We start from the raw sequence: 17,575 nt of genomic DNA on the forward strand, positions 1-17,575 counted from the left end.
TAAAATGAAGATTTGAGCAGCCACACCAGTGGCTCAGTGGTTAAGAGCACTGGCTGCCCTTGCAGAGGACCTGGGTTCGATTCCCACTGCCCTTCTCTGGCCTCCATGGGCACTGCATGTATGTTGTATGCAGCTGTACATGCAGATAAAACACATACACATATTAAGTACAAGTAATTTTCTTTTAAATTTTAAGTCAGTTTGACAAGATGGAATCTGCCCCATAGATTGGTTGAGAGGCAGTATTAAATGTGCATATACAATATAAAAAACACCTGATAGATAGTTGGTGAGTAGAAAAGGGTTATTGATATTATGAATAATCATTAATATTACATATTATTTGTGTTATCATATATCGTGATATTTCTAATGTTACTGATGTGATATATTATTAAATGGGATCTTTTGATAAATCCTGTGTCTTTATTAGAATAGGAATCAAAACCTCAGATATTTCTCCCTTAGTTCAAAGTAGATTCCCATGAGCCTTCCTGTTTCCCTGGAGGGTGATGCTTACTCAGCACAGGTAGACTGCAGAATTTCCAAACTTTTCTAGCTGCAAGCTAGATCTCACATTTGTTTTAACGTAGCAATTCAGAAATTATTTCCTGAAGTAGATAAATTATAACAAATGCAAATGATAGTTGGAGACTTAAGGTGTGTGTGTGTGTGTGTGTGTGTGTGTGTGTGTGTGTGTAATGCATATATATATATATACACATATATATGCATTATACATAATACACATGTAAAATATATACAATACATATAGGTTTATGCATATGACACATATAGAAGATACAGCTATGTCTTAGGGTTCCTATAGCTGTGAAGAGACATCTTGGCCATGGCAACTCTTATAAAGGAAAACATTTAGTTGGGGCTGGCTTACGGGTTCAGAGGTTCAGTCCATCATCATGATGGTAGAAAGCATGGTGGTTTACAGGCAGACACAGTGCTGGAGGAGGAGCTGAGTTCCACCTTTGGATCTACAGGCAGCAGCAAGACTCTGCTACACTAGGCCTGGCTTGAGCATCCAAGACCTCAAAGCCCACCTCCACCGTGACATGCTTACACCAACAGGGCCACACCTCCTACTGCTTCCTATGAGTCAGGCATTCAAACATGAGTCTGGGGGCCATATGTATTCAAACCAATACAATATATAACACAAACAGAGAAATGTAATAAGATATGTAGTAATGTTATCAAATCTTTACTATACAGGAAAGGTTTTAATAAAAACTGCAATATTTTGTTCCTTGCTATAATTTGCATCTACTCTGACACACAGGTTTCATATTTCAAATCTCGTACATGGCAGTCTCCTGAGTATATCTCTAAGGTAGTTCAGTATTGGTCCTCTCCTTCCTTATGATTGGACCGAAAGGTTTTTTGAAAGCAGAGGCTCAATTTATAATTATTTTCAATTACTGAAAGCCAGTCCTGAAGCTTCCTGGATTTATGAAATCCTTGGGAAATCCTGTTTCGTTGTTTAGATGGGGAATTCTGTCCAATTCATATGCACAGCACCAGAATGAGAGCAGATACTGTCCATATAGAGCAACAGCCACAGAGATATTATAGGAGGTTTTGACTGGTATCCCGGTGAAATAATTATGTTATTTATGCTGGAATGGCTATGTTGGTGACAAGTTTTATATCAGGAACAACAAATTTCAAATATGACTTTTTCCCTCTGTAGAGAATTGGTTGAGGAACTCCATCCATTAATGAAGGAAGCGCTAGAGAGGAGACCAGAGGTAAGGTTTGGAATCTCCATCATGAGGGCCTGACTCATTTGGACAGTGGTGTGAATCTTAAGTTAGCTCTGTCATCCCCTAAAAAATACAAACACCCTAACCTGTTCCTAACAGTGAACCTTGTTACAGTACATTAGATTTTCAATAGTCAGATAATTTGCGTTTTAACGAATCTTCTAAATGCACAAACACAAAACAACTCAAGTAGTCATGTAGACACGTTTTTATTTTTGCAAAAGATCTAAGTCAAAATCTAATTTTGGTTTTTAGCTTGCTTGGCTTTATTGCTGTCTTTGTTAATAAGCCAGGAGTAAATGATCAAGGAGACCAGAATTTACTTACAATGCACCAAGATTGAAAAGTAATAAGATTATAAAAGAAGGTTCCCATGAATAATATGATACAAGAAACAGCAAAAATGGGACTGGGGAGAGAGCACAGCTCTTGAGAGCACTGACTGCTCTTCCAGAGGGCCCCAGGGTGGCTCAAAGCATTCCTAACTTCAGTTCTAGGGAATCTGACACCCTCCTCTGGCTTCTAGGAACACAGCACACACAAGGTACACATACATGTAGACAAAACATCTATATTCATAAAAATAAATATTTTTTTAAAGAGAAGTAGCAGAAATTTAGAAGTCTGGAGATCAAATAGCATGCACTCCCTGAGTGGACTGCGGATTGTCAGGATCCAGAGTCCTTTCCAGATGCTCTGAATGGCTCAGCCTTTCAGCAGACACTGGAGCCTCTGGGCACCTGGCTTGCTACTCAACACGTCTGTCTCATGTATTAAGGACTGACTTACAGTGTTTTCCTTACAACCCATAATAACTGGCATTGCCCCCAACTATTAGGAAGAAAGGACAAGTGCATCCTTTTACACTTAGAAAGCTTGAAAATACTAAATTATGCCCTAAAATTCGCATTGACTGTAAGTGGCATTACCGCTTTCAACGCAGAACAAGAAGCGCCGAGAACGTAGAGATTTGCTGAGGCTACAGCTGCTTCGGATATTCGAACTTCTGGCAGACGCTGGCGTGATAAGTGACAGGTGAGGTTAAATAACTGAGCAGACTCTCCTTGCCAAAGCCTCTTTTTCTACTTCTCCTTTAAATATATTACTTCAACAAAGATTCTGGTAAGCCGCCCTTATCTTTTTTATACCCACTTATAACATCCATGTAAACCAGGTTTGCCACCTGAACCCCAACCATCATAAGGCACCTGCTCCTTTGCTCTAACTTATCTAAAAGCATCCTCTCCCTTCCATCCAGCACAAATGGAGCTTTAGAACGAGACACCTTAGCGCTTGGAGCTTTGTTCTTGGAATACGTGGACCTGACCCGCATGCTCTTAGAAGCTGAAAATGACAAAGAAGTCGAAATTCTTAAAGACATCCGAGCCCATTTTAGCGCCATGGTTGCCAACTTGATTCAGTGTGTTCCAGGTAACCCATCCTTTCTTTGCTCTGGACTGGGTAAAACATTCACATCCCCCACAACTGCTTTTTTCTTTCCCTAGGGGCCTACAAGAGGTCTAGGGTCATTTCTTTGTTTATTCTGAAGCATCAGGAATGCATATGAGAGCCAGTAACCTCAACTTAGGAGAGTTACCAATGAAACTGCTGTAATCACGTTTAGTTCTCTTTGGTTTTCGAGACAGGGTTTCTCTGTGCAGCTCTGGCTGTCCTCGAACTCACTTTGTAGACCAGGCTTACCCAGAACTGAGAGATCTGTCTGCCTCTGCCACCCCCACCTCATACTGGGATGAAAGGCATGTACCACTACTAGGCCAAACCGTGCTTTCCACAGCTATCGTGGCTATGGTCCAATATGATGAACTGACATTATTTTGGAGGATGGCATGCAAAAGAAAGCACCCCACATACTCCAGTTTCTCCTTTCTCCTCTGATCTCGGCCACTTTCCTTCAGTCACTATACTAACCTTTTGCATTTGCTTTGATTTAGCGGCTACATCTTGCAGAAGACCATCTCACGGACACATAATTATGAAACAGTTTTATTCCCATAGAGGCGTATAAAACAAGAGAGATGGGTGACTTGATATAGTTACTCAAATTGTAGATTTTGAATCTAATTATAAAAACAACTCAGCTAATGTGCCATTTTGTTGTTTTGACGTTATTAACTGCACTGCTCCACCTCAGCAGTTAGGGGCCTTAAACAACAGTTTAAGCTTGACTTCTTCAGTAATATGGAGCACATGGTTTTGAAATACCATATATTGGGAGCTGGAGAGATGGCTCTGCAATTAAGATCACTGATTGCTCCAGAGGTTCTTAGATCAATTCCCAGCAACCACATGGTGGCTCACAACCATTTGTAATGGGATCTGATGCCCTCTTCTGGTGTGTCTTAAGACAGCTACAGTGTACTCGCATACATAAAATAAAAAAATGAATCTTTAAAAGAATAGCATATATTATATTCCACTATGTTCTCTCTAACCACAGGGAGCAGTGATCACAAAAATTCATTCTATATACACAACAAAAGTTAAATGGAAAGATCAGTTAGACCAGCAGTTCTGAACCTGTGGGTCGCCATGACCCCTTTTGGGGGGTCAAGTGACCCTTTCACAGAGGGCAAATATCAGATATCCTACATGTCAGATATTTACATTATAATTTATAACAAGAGCAAACTTGCAGTTATAAAGAAGCGACACAATCATTTTATGGTTGGGGGTTCACTGCAACATGAGGGTCTCAGTAGAAGGAAGGTTGAGAACCCAGAAAGAAAAATTGTGTTGAAATGTATTTTAAAAGTCAAGTTTCTGTAACTGAAGAAAACAAGAGTTATTGGGCTAGTGATATAGCTCATTGGGAGAGTGTACTGAACATGTGCAAAGCCCCATGTTCTAGTCCAGCTCCAAGCAAAATTTGGCTTAGAAAAATAAAGTTGGTTTGGGAGGATGGAGAGGTTGGATCAGGTTCTACCCTTGCATAGGACCCAGGTTTTTTTCCCAGCACCTATGTCAGACAGCTCATGTGTACCTGTAACTTTAGTGTCCGGTGATCCAATGCTTTCTTCTGGCCTGTGTGGGCATCTGAACTCATGTGCTACATACAGAAAAACATATATACACATAATGAGACATAAAAACTTTAGGAAATGAAAATTGTTTTTCTTTCCTCACATCTTGAAGGTAATATTTAATAGTGCTATGACTATGTATTCAGTCTAATGTAGACTAATAATAGTCAAATATCAGACACTGGTTTTGTGTTATTCTCTCTAGTTCATCACAGAAGATTTCTCTTCCCCCAGCAAAGCCTACGGCACCATCTCTTCATCTTGTTCAGCCAGTGGGCCGGCCCCTTCAGCATCATGTTCACACCTCTGGATAGGTACAGTGACCGAAACCACCAAATAACAAGATACCAGTACTGTGCATTAAAGGTTGGTTTGCAACATCAGTGGTCTCCTTTGTTAAGCTAACAACCATGCCTTAAAAATAAGATTAAAATAAGTAATATAATACAATATAAATAAGGATATAAAACTCCAAATGAACCCATGAATGCATGAATAAATATAAATTCAGTAATTCCAAATGCATAATTGAAGATGTGGGTAAATATGTAACCATGCCAGCTGGGCCCACAATTACAAAATGTAAAACTATGTCAAGTTCCTGCTTCTATCCAGTGTTTCTTCTAGGCGGGAACAGGTTTGCCTGTTTATCCCTGAAGTTACTATATTGCTACTTAACTTCTAGTCTAAGAAGGAAAAAAACAATCAAGCAACAGCTACACCCCCTGTTTATCTAATTCCATCCTGGACACCCACACTGTGAAAACCTTTCCATCCCAAGCAGTGTGGCCTTTGCATTGCTTACTTATGGGACTGGGTACCATGGCCGAAAGCAGCGTATTGAGGACTGAGTTTATTTCTGCCTACAGTGTCTGGCTGGGGTTCACGGGCTATGGGAAAGCCAAGCATGCAGACAGGCACAGGGAGCTTCTAATCTCTACCACCCACACAGGAACCTGTTGCTCAGGTTCTGTCTCCAGGTTTCACGGTTTCTGATTTCAGGCGATGTCAGCGGTGCTGTGCTGTGGCCCCGTTTTTGACAATGTTGGCCTCTCTCCGGATGGCTATCTGTACAAATGGCTTGACAATATTCTGGCTTGTCAAGACTTACGAGTAAGTATGAGTCCAAGATGCATTGCTTTTTGACACGTTTGAGGTTAGCACAATGCACATACCACCTTTTCTCCAGAGTCACACAAGTTTCGATATATATGTAGGAACGTTATGGTGCAATGTACCAGGCCCAAAAGTACAGTGTCATTTAACCATATTGACTGAAAACTGAGTCATAAAGTAAGTCTCAAAACAGTTCACAGAATTTGAAAACAACCTTTATGCTCAGTATCATTAAACTAGGAATGAGTAATTAAAATATCATTACAATGTACTTCCCAGGACCTAGAGAGAGAAACTGCAGCACTGTAAGGGTGCTGGCTGGTCTTGCAGAGGACCTGAATTGAGTTCCCAACACTCACACTGGGCAGCTCACAACCACCTGCAACCCCAGGGAACCCAGTGCCCCCTTCTGGCCTCCTCAGAGTGTGTTTGCAGACAGGCACATACACATAATTAAAACTTAGATGTCTTTTAAAACAGTATATGCTTCCATACAGCCAGTAAATTAAAGTAAGTAACAATGGTAACTGGAAAATATCTTTAAATGAAACATAATAAAATATTACATTTGGGGCTTGTAAATAAAGCTGTGCTTAAAATGAAGTGATATATGATGGGATGTATGAAGTGATATATATATATATATATATACATATATATATATATATACACATATACATATACATACACATATACATATACATACACATATACATATACATACACATACACATATACAATGGGAAAAGAATGGTAATTTGTAGCTTGTTCATCACAAGAATTTAGTTTAAGAAATAGTTTAACCAAGCCAGGAAAAAATAGGACAGTAATTAACTAGGGGGAATTTTTAATAATAATGAATATTACATTAGTCACTTTTCCACTCCTGGGACAAAATGCCTTTTAAGGGAGTTTTTAAAATGTTTTAAAAGTATTTACAATTAGAAAACCTTTTCATTGCATTTTAAGGAGAAAATTAAAGGGAAGACATCGTGGTGGGGAAGGCACAGGTATCAGAGGTGACTCTGGTAGGAGTGTAAGACTAAATCTGCTCATGTGATGTGGGCCTGGAAGCAGACAAAGAAAGCTAGATGGGACCAGGATTAGGTATAACCTTCAGAGACCCCTAGGGTCTGCCAGCCAGCCCCCCCCCACCAAGAGCTCCAGAGCCTCCAAGCTGGGAACCAAGCGTTCAAAACATGAGCCTCTGGGGGCATTTCAAACCCAAACTATTAATATAGCAGATACATAGCCAGGCCCTGCCTTTTTGGCCTGGCTGTGACTGCCAAGAAAGGGGCAGGCAACATTACCTTCTGAGAGGAATGGAGTCTCCATCTTGGCAGTGGGTGTTGCCTTCCCACAGTACAGAGGAGCCTGCATCCTGGCATGAGGACAGCATTGTACCCAGTTAAGAAAGAGCATGTGACACAAAGATCAACCCAAATGAGTGTCTAGCCCCACTTAACTCCACTTAACCCCACTTAAGGTTGTTCACCTGACATGCATTAGCTATGTTTGATCATATGGATTTTGTCTTAGTTAGGGTTTTATTGCTGTGAGCAGACACCATGACCAAGGCAAGTCTTATAAATAAAAACATTTAATTGAGGCTGGCTTACAGGTTCAGAGGTTCAGTCCAGTATCAAGGCAGAAGCATGGCAGCATCCATGTAGGCATGGTGCAGGAGGAGCTGAGAGTTCTACATCTTCATCCAAAGAAATCCAGGAACAGACTGAGCATCCTCAGGCAGCAAGAAGGAATGTCTCCAAGCCCACTCCCAGAGTGACACACTTCCTCTAACAAGGCCACACGTTCTACTAGTGCCACTCCCTGGGCCAAGCATATGCAAACCATCACAGATTTCTCTGGGATATTTTCTGATGAAGTAGGAATAACTGATGTGTTCCTTGACCTAAGGTTCATCAGCTTGGCTGTGAGGTCGTCATGTTGCTACTAGAACTGAATCCTGACCAAATAAACCTTTTCAATTGGGCTATCGACCGCTGTTACACGGGTTCCTACCAGCTCGCATCCGGCTGCTTCAAAGCCATCGCGACTGTGTGCGGAAACAGGTATGAGTTTTCGGAATTAACCGTCAGCGCCAAGGGTGACGACACTTGCTCTCTGTGATGTCGGATGGACTGTTCGGCAGTTTTCTCTAGAGTGGGACAGCCCTGAATGGCTTCCGTGTCCCTCACGGATAGGCTAGCTGCTCTAAATTTGCATGATGCAGCTAACTCCCTTTGATTAGGAGATATTCACAGTCACAGGGAAGTGTGGAGGGAAAATTTGAAAATAATCAAGACAGCACAATGAAGGAATTAAAGCATCCTGACACGTGTTAACTGTGAGCCCGTGAACTGAGTGCCCACCTAATCAAACCCAAGAAAATCCCCTCTGCTCAAAATTTCAAGAAGAATTCGGGAAGGAGGCGTGGGGCTTCAGTGTCTAAATATTACACTCATTTGAAAATGTGCCAATTTGAGCCCAGGGCCCCGTGCATGCTCAAGTGCTCTCCAACACTGAGTCAAGCCCCAGCCCAAAGATTATGCTTCTAAAACCAGCATCCTTAGTCTATCACAAGCGCGGTCACGAAGCTGTTTGGCACAATCATTTAGCAGGCGCAATACTGGCACTGGTAACCAGATTAAATCCCACAAGTTGCGTAAACTACTCCTAAGAGAGAGCGCTGGATCAGGAAGATGGAGGGAATAGAATGCAGCAGAGGTTTATATTTTAAAAGCTTTGTGGAGGGGCTGGGGTGACACCTCAGTGGTTGAGAACATGTCATTACCGTTGCAGACAACCCGAGTTCCCAACCTGCTGTAACTCCAGTTCCAGGCAGTCCAATCTTCCTCAGGCACTGCCTGAGTGTGATGCACGTACACATACTCAGATACACATAGAACACACAACTGAGTGAGTCCCGGAACACACAGGGCAAGCTGGGCGATGGTGGCGCACGCCTTGAGTCCCAGCACTCAGGAGACAGAGGCAAGGCTGATCTCTGAGTCTGACGCCAGCCTGATCTACAGAGCGAGTTCCAGGACAGCCGGGGCTACACAGAAAAGCCCTGTCTCCAAAAAAAAACAAGAAAACAAAAACAAAACAGATACGTAAATAAAGACAGGGCGGTGTCATTGCTAAGGATACAAGTCGCGGTGCCACCTCAGATATATCCAGCTGTGGATTTCCCTTGTTTTTCCCAGGAACTACCCGTTCGACATAGTGACGCTGTTAAACCTCGTTCTCTTCAAAGCCTCTGACACCAACAGAGAGATTTACGAAGTCTCCATGCAGCTCATGCAGGCAAGCGTCACTCAGCCCCGTGAGGATACCCATCCTTGGGTTCGGGTGCACTGGTCTTTCTCTGTGTCAGGCGAAGGGGGCGGGGCGAAGAGACGCTGTCACCCTGTTATTACTGATTTTCGTTAAGCACCAGCATCCCTGAGGTATCCAGATAACACTCTCTAAAGCCCGTCTCTTAACTCTTCGCAGATCCTCGAGGCAAAGCTCTTCGTGCACTCCAAGAAAGTTGCGGAACAGCGACCCGGCAGTATTCTGTACGGAACACACGGACCGCTGCCGCCTCTCTACAGTGTATCGCTCGCCCTTCTGTCCTGTGAACTGGCCCGGATGTACCCCGAGCTCACCCTCCCCCTCTTCTCAGGTACCACCCAGTTGTCACGTCGACTCTGCCGTCGTCTCCTAAGTCTATAGCAGTCTTAGTGAAATCTTACCAGACACTGGTGATAAATCTGTGCGTCAGAATTGCTAAGGGCTAAACCTAGTTACATCTGAAAGCAAATTCAAGAATATTTTAAAGTTTTTTTTATTTTGCATTTTACGTTTGTGGGTGGTTTTTGCCTACTTGTATAGCTATGCACCATGTGGATGTAGTGCTGATGGAGGCCAGAAGAGGGCGCCAGATGCCCTGGAACTAGAATTACAAACACTTATGAGCCTCCATGTGGGTTCTGAGACTTAAACCCAGGTCCTCAAAAGAACGCCAGTGTCTTTAACCTTTGAGTCATCCCACCAGCCCCTTAAGAACATTTTAAAATATTTTTTAAAAGCTGTGATTAGTTAAAGCAATATAAGCATAAATATGTTCCTGCCAAATGCAAAAGATTCTTCAGTCAGTAGAGTCCCATAGGTGGGCTTGTGTATACGCACGTGTGTTTGTGTATGTGTATATGTGAGTGTGTGTGCATGTGTGAGTGCACATATGTGAGATATATATATATATATATAACATAAACATCTGTTATATTGACAACATACTTAAAATAACTCTTAATTACTTAATTATTTTGTAATGTTAAGTGTATGGTCATTATTTTTATATTAGTACAGTACTCACTCATCCTGCCAGTAAAGGGAAAATTAGTTTTCTCCTAAGGAGTGACTCGGGTATATCAACAACTCCAGGACAGGCCTCATGTTCAGAAATTGTTGATCAGCATATAATGCATTTCGTGGGGGGAGGGGGGAGTTTTGTGCTTTTATTTAGTTACAGTTTAGAGTTTTCAGGTTTTTTTTTAAGAAAGAACTTAAAGTTGGGTGGATAGAGTGGGGGAGAGAGGCTCTGGAAGGACTTAGGGGAGAAGAATGTGCTCAAATCTTTTTAATTAAAAAATTGCTTTAAATAATAAATGAGAAAAGAAAAATGTTAGTGCCGCAGGGGTTGGCTGTATTCGTTGACTGTAACTTTGCAGGGTCCGGGGAGCCTCATAGCTTTCAGAACTAGAAAATAAGTTTCAGAATGGTCAAGTTTTTGTCACAGGGTACCATTAAATAAAAAAAAGAAGGAAGGAAGAAAGAAAGGAAAGGAAGTTAAGAAGGAAAGAGAGAGAGAGAAAGAGAGAGAGAGAGAGAGAGAGAGAGAGAGAGAGAGAGAGAAAAGAAGGAAGGAAGAAAAAGGAAGGAAAAAGGAAGGAAGAAAAAGAAAGACTGCTGAGTTAAAAAGAAGCCGAGGAAATGCAGAAAGAAAGAAAAAGAAAGAAAGAAAGAGAGAAAGAAAGAAAGACTTCTGAGTTTAAAAGAGGCTGAGGAAATGCCAGATCACCATGCATTTGGGAAAGAGGATAAGATGCATTCGAACATAGGCAGTCTTGACAGGGCGCTGGTTGAAAAGGGCGGCTCTAACTCAAGGAGGAAATGACGTCATAAGGGTCTGACAGTCACCCAGTTAGAGAGGAAAGTGGAGGCAGGAGCCAGAGCTGCTGGGAAGTCGCAGACATATGAGCTGCCTGTAGACTGATAGTGACCACCACCCAGCCCAGTGCCGGGGGAAAAAGCAGGGGCGTAGGTCAAGGCAGACATGGAAAGCCAGCCTGGGATTCTGGGGTAGGTCTCAGAGCAGACAGTGCTGAACTCAGGCCAACAGAACAGAATGCAAGAGGTGGGCACGGGAGGTCAGGCATGGCAAAACATGGAGGGAAAGAGACACCCTCAACCCTTTGAATGAGGGGGAGGGGCAGTAGAGGACTGGGGGAGTGTTGGGGCTATGAGTCATGAGGGAGTCCTCCGGGAGAACAGTTTTCTTCATGAAAACCTAGATAAATAAAAACATGTGGAAGGAAGGGGTGATAGTCAACCTCCAAGGCGAGCAATCCCAGAATGTCAGGGTTCTAGGGGCGGTCGGATAGCCTGCAAGGAGAGGGGGCTGGAGCTGGGGTAAGGGTGGGTGCAATCCCAAGAGGAGCATTCATGGAAGAGTTTATTAGCTGAGATAGGGGGCTGATAAAGTGGGGGTGGGGGGCAGCGGACAGCAAGGGAGAGGGGAGATAAATCCAGGCCGACAGGCAGCAAAGCCCCGAGAAGGAAATTCAACCATTCTGACATTCTTCTAAGCAACCCCCCCCCCCACACACACACTTTATAATTTATGAAGAAGCTTTGAAAAGAACCTGAAACCATTAACAGGCCCTAGTGAATTCCTAAACTGTCTGTGCTGTTCCAGACCCTGGGGTGAGGCTTTATCGCCTGTCACTCCAGATGACCTAATTACTTTATAAGCAGCCAGACAAGATGTTTGGGTCCCGCCCAAAGAAACTGGGGGACATCCCCTCGGCACCCACTTTTTATTTAATTTCTCTGTGTATCTTCCAGAGAATTGACTCAGTATCTGTGGTGTCTTCCTTTCTTTTCAAAAACACCTCCACAAACCAGCGTTTATGAGCCATTCTCTGACAGCTCCAGCCGCCATCCTGTTTTCATGGTCCGCCCGTCCAGCACACAACTTGCAATAAATGTAATAGATGAGCTTGTGTTGTGTGTTAGAACTTGGCATTGTTTAAGAACAGGTATTTTTAACGTTCCTTTCTCTGGAATTGGATTTTTTTTTCCTCTCTCTCTCTAAAGCACGGGTCTTTCCCGTGGAGCATAAACACCTCTTCCATAACAAATTTGTATTTTTGTAACCAGAAATCATTCTCTGACAAGATCCTCGGCTTGGGGCCTTTCGTTACCTGTCACTTTCTCCCTTGCCCCTGACTTATTGTCAGTATAATTTGTCACTGAGACTCTTCTCCAGGCTCAGAAACTTTACTCTCCTTTTTTTTATTTCAAAAAATTATTTTGAGAATTTCATAACATTAGTAATATATCATCTGAACTCCTCCCCCTACAAATCCTCCTGTCAGACCTCAACTCCCATAAAAGTCTTGACCTCTTATTACATATATATAAATATATACGTGCATATAATATTGGTGGTACACACCCACCCTGGGTTCCTTGATATCACTCGTATACAGTGTATCATGACTGACCACACTCCTGCGAGGCCCTCTTCTAACCTCTGTGGCAATTTCTGTGGGCACCAAGCATGTATGTGGTACATACATACATACACATACATACATACACACGTACACATATGCATACAAGCTAAATATTCATAAAATAAGTATAATAAAAAGAAATATCACTGTTTAAAAGAAAAAAATTGAGCAATTTTTCTTTTATTTTCCACCTATGTAAAGGCCCAACTGCATAAAGCCATCTGATTGTAACTTTAATTTTAGAAAAAAGTGCTAAGCAATTAACGTTTCTGCATCCAAGGAGTCATGCTGAGTAATTTCTGGCTACTGCCCTGTTCTGTTAGCAACCAGGAACACCGTGAGCGAGCTCATGACCCAAGCTGGCTAGTCGTGCAGGCACAGGACCATGCTTCCTAATTTCTCTTTAGATAAAACAGGTTCTTTGTTAGAGCTAGAAGCCAAGTGTTACTGACCCTCACTGCTGACTGTACAGCTGAGCTTCTGACTGTACAGCTGAGCTTCTGACTGTACAGCTGAGTTTCTGACTGTACAGCTGAGTGTCTGACTGTACAGCTGAGCTTCTGACTGTACAGCTGAGTGTCTGACTGTACAGCTGAGCTTCTGACTGTACAGCTGAGCTTCTGACTGTACAGCTGAGCTTCTGACTGTACAGCTGAGCTTCTGACTGTACAGCTGAGTTTCTGACTGTACAGCTGAGTGTCTGACTGTACAGCTGAGTGTCTGACTGTACAGCTGAGCTTCTGACTGTACAGCTGAGCTTCTGACTGTACAGCTGAGCTTCTGACTGTACAGCATCATTCAGAGCATACACTGCCACATTGTTGCCAGTGTAACAGTGCAGAAACACCATGGAGAAAGTGACAAGACAGAGCTCATTCCTCCTGGGGCTCCCCCTGTTATTTGCAATTCACACTCTTAGCTCCAGTCTGGTTTTCAAATCCAGCCCCAGTAGGAAAGAGGCCAGATGTAAAAGATCATATCAGTAATAACAAAAATGTCTCTGGTTTGCAGACAACATTATTGAAACAAAATCAACAGACCTAGATTTTTTTTTTTTAATGATTTGGTTGTTTTTATTTATGTGGATGAGTGTTTGGCTTCATGTGTGTATGTGCACCTTGTGCATGCAGTACTCATAGAGGCCAGAAGAGGGCGACAGAGCTTTGACCTTCAGAATCAAAGCTTATAGTCAAAGGTAGCACTCAGTAGCTCACCCACATGCTTGGCTATGGCCAAAGAGAAATGACAAGTGGGCTTATTGCTGTGGGGCTCCACATCTCAACTTATAACAATCACTTCACATAGGCGACACTAAGTCACAAGGCTGGAAAGAGTCACCCTGCCCATCACTGCTCAGGATCCTGCTAGGAAAAAGCACTGTGTTTCCACTGATCAGCATTGTGTGCTGACGCCTCCATCCTTTTCAGCTGTGCAGTATGAGACCCAGCATAGGAGGTTGCTCTCAGTTTCCTGATCAGTTGATGGAAGCTGTGGGTGGTGGTATTTAAGTGGCTGGCCACACAGCTGTGCATGCAGCCAAATGTGGTGAAGCTGGGACTCCACACACATCCCGCAGACACCCAGTCCTTCACTTTGTACACTGTTACTCCTCCCACTAACTGCTTGAACTGATGAATGCTTTCAGCTCAGTCCGTGTTCAGCAGCCTGCCCTGTCCCCTTCCTGCACAGAAGATGAGCCTTGCCTTTTGTCCTGGGTAGCTACTATATAGGGCAATCCTTTTCCTAAGTGCAAACCACTGTTGGATCAGTAGACTCATGTTCCTAGTTAGTTTGTTTTGGAGAACAGTCTGTAACTGTCCTTTGCCCTGTCTCTTCAGAGGTGAGCCAGAGGTTCCCCACGACACACCCAAATGGACGGCAGATCATGCTCACCTACCTGTTGCCATGGCTACAGAACATTGAACTGGTCGACAGCAGACTCCTCCTCCCGGGGTCAAGTCCCAGCAGCCCTGAGGATGAGGTCAAAGACCGGGAAGGAGAAGTGACTGCCTCTCACGGGCTAAAAGGGAATGGCTGGGGCTCTCCGGAAGCCACCTCTCTGGTCCTGAATAACCTCATGTACATGACAGCCAAGGTACCTCATACAGTATGGCTCCATCAGCAGGAAAGCCCAGGGTTCACAAAACCTTTGCCAAAACCCCAAGAAAACAATGTTTATTATAAAAATGATACGGCAGAGGCGTTGAGTGGTGCTGATGGGTGTACAGCAGGACACTTAGTGCCACTGAATTCTGTACTTAAATTATGTACCATGTGATACAGAGAGTCTAGAGTTCAAGACCATCCTCAACTACATAGTGAGCTTAGACCCAGCCTAGGCTAAATGAGATCCTGTTTCAAAAAAAAAAAAAAACCAAAGGAAAAGATGTTCTTGATGTTCCTTCCCCCTTCTCACTCAGTATTTGTTAAAGAAAAAGAGTATTGTATTCATGGTAATATATTCCTGGTTTCGTTGCTCTTGCAGAGGATCTGAGTTCTATTCCTGTTTTCTAGTTTGGGATATGATCTAATAATTTTATGAGTCACAGTAGTTGTATAAACAGGTAAGCTTGGTTTCGAAGGAGCTGGTAAACCTGCCCTTCCTCATTTGCTGTGAGAAGTAAGAAAATAAAAATAATTGGTGCATTTAAAGATGGTTTTGAGGAGGACTGGGGATGTAGGTCAGGGTAGAATTCTTGTGTTGAATGTAGGGAGCCCAGGGTTCAAATGTCCTGCACTGCAGTCAAAGAATGAGAGGATGAGGATGCAAATTTTAGATAAATAGATACTTAGATAGATAGATACATACATACATACATACATGCATACATACATAGATACATATGTACATGGGTACATACATAGGTATATGCATACATATATGCATATATAGATGCATAGATAAATAGATACATAGCCAGATACATACATTCATAAAAATATACATATCACATAGATCTCACATATTTTGGGGAAAATTATGGACTACATTTTTTTAAATGCTTGTATGTATGTAACTAATCTTATGTATTATAAGTTGTCATCCATCCCAAAATGGTATTTTTTTTATCAAATGGTCATTCCCCCCCCATAAATTCGAACAATTATAGCCTTCGAAACAACGTGTGTTATGCGCACACTCACGTAGGCTGCTTTTAACCTTGTCTGAATTAGTATGGAGATGAAGTCCCAGGAGCAGAAATGGAAAATGCTTGGAACGCACTGGCCAACAATGAAAAATGGAGCAACAACCTGAGGGTCACGCTGCAGTTCCTCATCAGCCTGTGCGGGGTCAGCAGCGACACCACCCTTCTGCCCTACGTAAGTGCGCCCCAGTCTCCCAAGAATGCTCTGCCCCACCCAGCACAGACTCCATGTCAGGGGACCTGCCAGCCTCTTGGACACAGACTCCTGTGAACTGAGGATTATTTTCCTGACAGTTACCAAAGCTTCCTCTATAAACATCACCAGTATTAAAAAAGTCCAATGTAAAAATCAGTACTTAAAAAAAAAATCTTCTGGTTTGTATATGACACTATTGAAATAAAACAAATATACAGCAGATCTGGCACCATGTGCATGCAGTATTCATAGTGGCCAGTAGAGGGAGACAGATCCCCTGGAACTGAAGTTATAATACTGAGCTGTCATCTGGAGCATCCTGGAATTGAACCCTGATCTTTTACAAGGACAGACAGTGCTCCTAAACAATGAGCCATCTCTCCAGTTCCCAGTTAGTTTTTTTTTTCTTTTCAAAACTATGTGATAGGAGAGAAAGCAAAGCAGAGATAGTATGGCATATTCTGTTTTCACTTGAGGATGCTGGATCAGCAGAATAACAGCCCTTCCTAACTGTCTTAGTCAGCGTTTCTATTCCTGCACAAACATCATGACCAAGAAGCAAGCTGGGGAGGAAAGGGTTTATTCAGCTCACACTTCCACATTGATGTTCATCATCAGAGGAAGTCAGGACTGGAACCAAAGCAGGTCAGGAAGCAGGAGCTGATGCAGAGGCCATGGAGGGATGTCACTTACTGGCTTGCTTCCCCTGGCTTGCTCAGCCTGCTTTCTTATAGAACCCAGGTTGACCAGCCCAGGGATGGCACCACCCACAATGGGCTGGGCCAGGGATGGCTCCACCCACAATGGGCTGGGCCAGGGATGGCTCCACCCACAATGGGCTGGGCCCTCCCCCCTTGATCACTAGTTGAGAAAATGCCTTAGAGCTGGATCTCATGGAGGCATTTCCTCAACTGAGGCTCCTTTCTCTGTGATGACTCCAGCTTGTGTCAAGTTGACACAAAACCAGCCAGTACACTAACAGACTCACTTAGATTCTCTGTATGGTTTGGGAGTTTGGGAGTTCCTGCTGCTCTGAGCTGCTTCAGCCACGCTATAGCACATAATCATAAGGTTAGACATCGGGGCCTGCAGTCATGTGACACATTGATGTCGTCATTTTTAAAACCAAAAATTTTACAGACAGCTAAAACAAATTTGTTTCTGATGACAAAGAGGAGAGGAAGTGTCTTGGTTACTATTCTCTGCTGTGAAGAGACACGGTGACCAAGGCAACACTTCTAAAAGAAAACATTTAGCTGGGGGCTTGCTCACAATTTTAGGGGGTTAGTCTGTGATCTTGGTAGGAAGCAGACAGGCATGAAGCTAGAGCAGAGGCTGAGAATTTTATGGGCAGCGGGAAGAAAGGGAGAGAGATTGGCCTAGGCTTTGAAAACCCCAAAGCCTCGCCATACTGACACACTTCCCCCAACAATGCCACACCTCCTGATCCTTCTCAAACAGTTCTACCAACTGATGACCAAGATTTCAAACCTATGAGCCAACAGGG

The 17,575-nt window shown here is 43.1% G+C and overlaps 1 protein-coding gene across 5 annotated transcripts in view; it reads left to right on the forward strand.

Moving 5' to 3' along the window:
- The window catches only part of FRY (FRY microtubule binding protein), a 364,922-nt gene that overhangs the window by 273,693 nt on the left and 73,654 nt on the right, over positions 1-17,575 (forward strand). For all 5 annotated transcript variants that reach the window (XM_080941189.1, XM_080941185.1, XM_080941186.1 and 2 more), the window contains 10 exons: positions 1,709-1,766; positions 2,725-2,816; positions 3,040-3,212; positions 5,028-5,188; positions 5,825-5,935; positions 7,856-8,010; positions 9,148-9,247; positions 9,437-9,608; positions 14,565-14,821; positions 15,901-16,047. In XM_080941189.1, coding sequence (XP_080797315.1) covers positions 1,709-1,766; positions 2,725-2,816; positions 3,040-3,212; positions 5,028-5,188; positions 5,825-5,935; positions 7,856-8,010; positions 9,148-9,247; positions 9,437-9,608; positions 14,565-14,821; positions 15,901-16,047 — 1,426 coding nt within the window. The remainder of the gene's footprint in view (positions 1-1,708; positions 1,767-2,724; positions 2,817-3,039; positions 3,213-5,027; positions 5,189-5,824; positions 5,936-7,855; positions 8,011-9,147; positions 9,248-9,436; positions 9,609-14,564; positions 14,822-15,900; positions 16,048-17,575) is intronic.

This window comes from Micromys minutus (assembly GCF_963924665.1).
Source record: "Micromys minutus genome assembly, chromosome: 29".
NCBI classification, from domain to species: domain Eukaryota; kingdom Metazoa; phylum Chordata; class Mammalia; order Rodentia; family Muridae; genus Micromys; species Micromys minutus.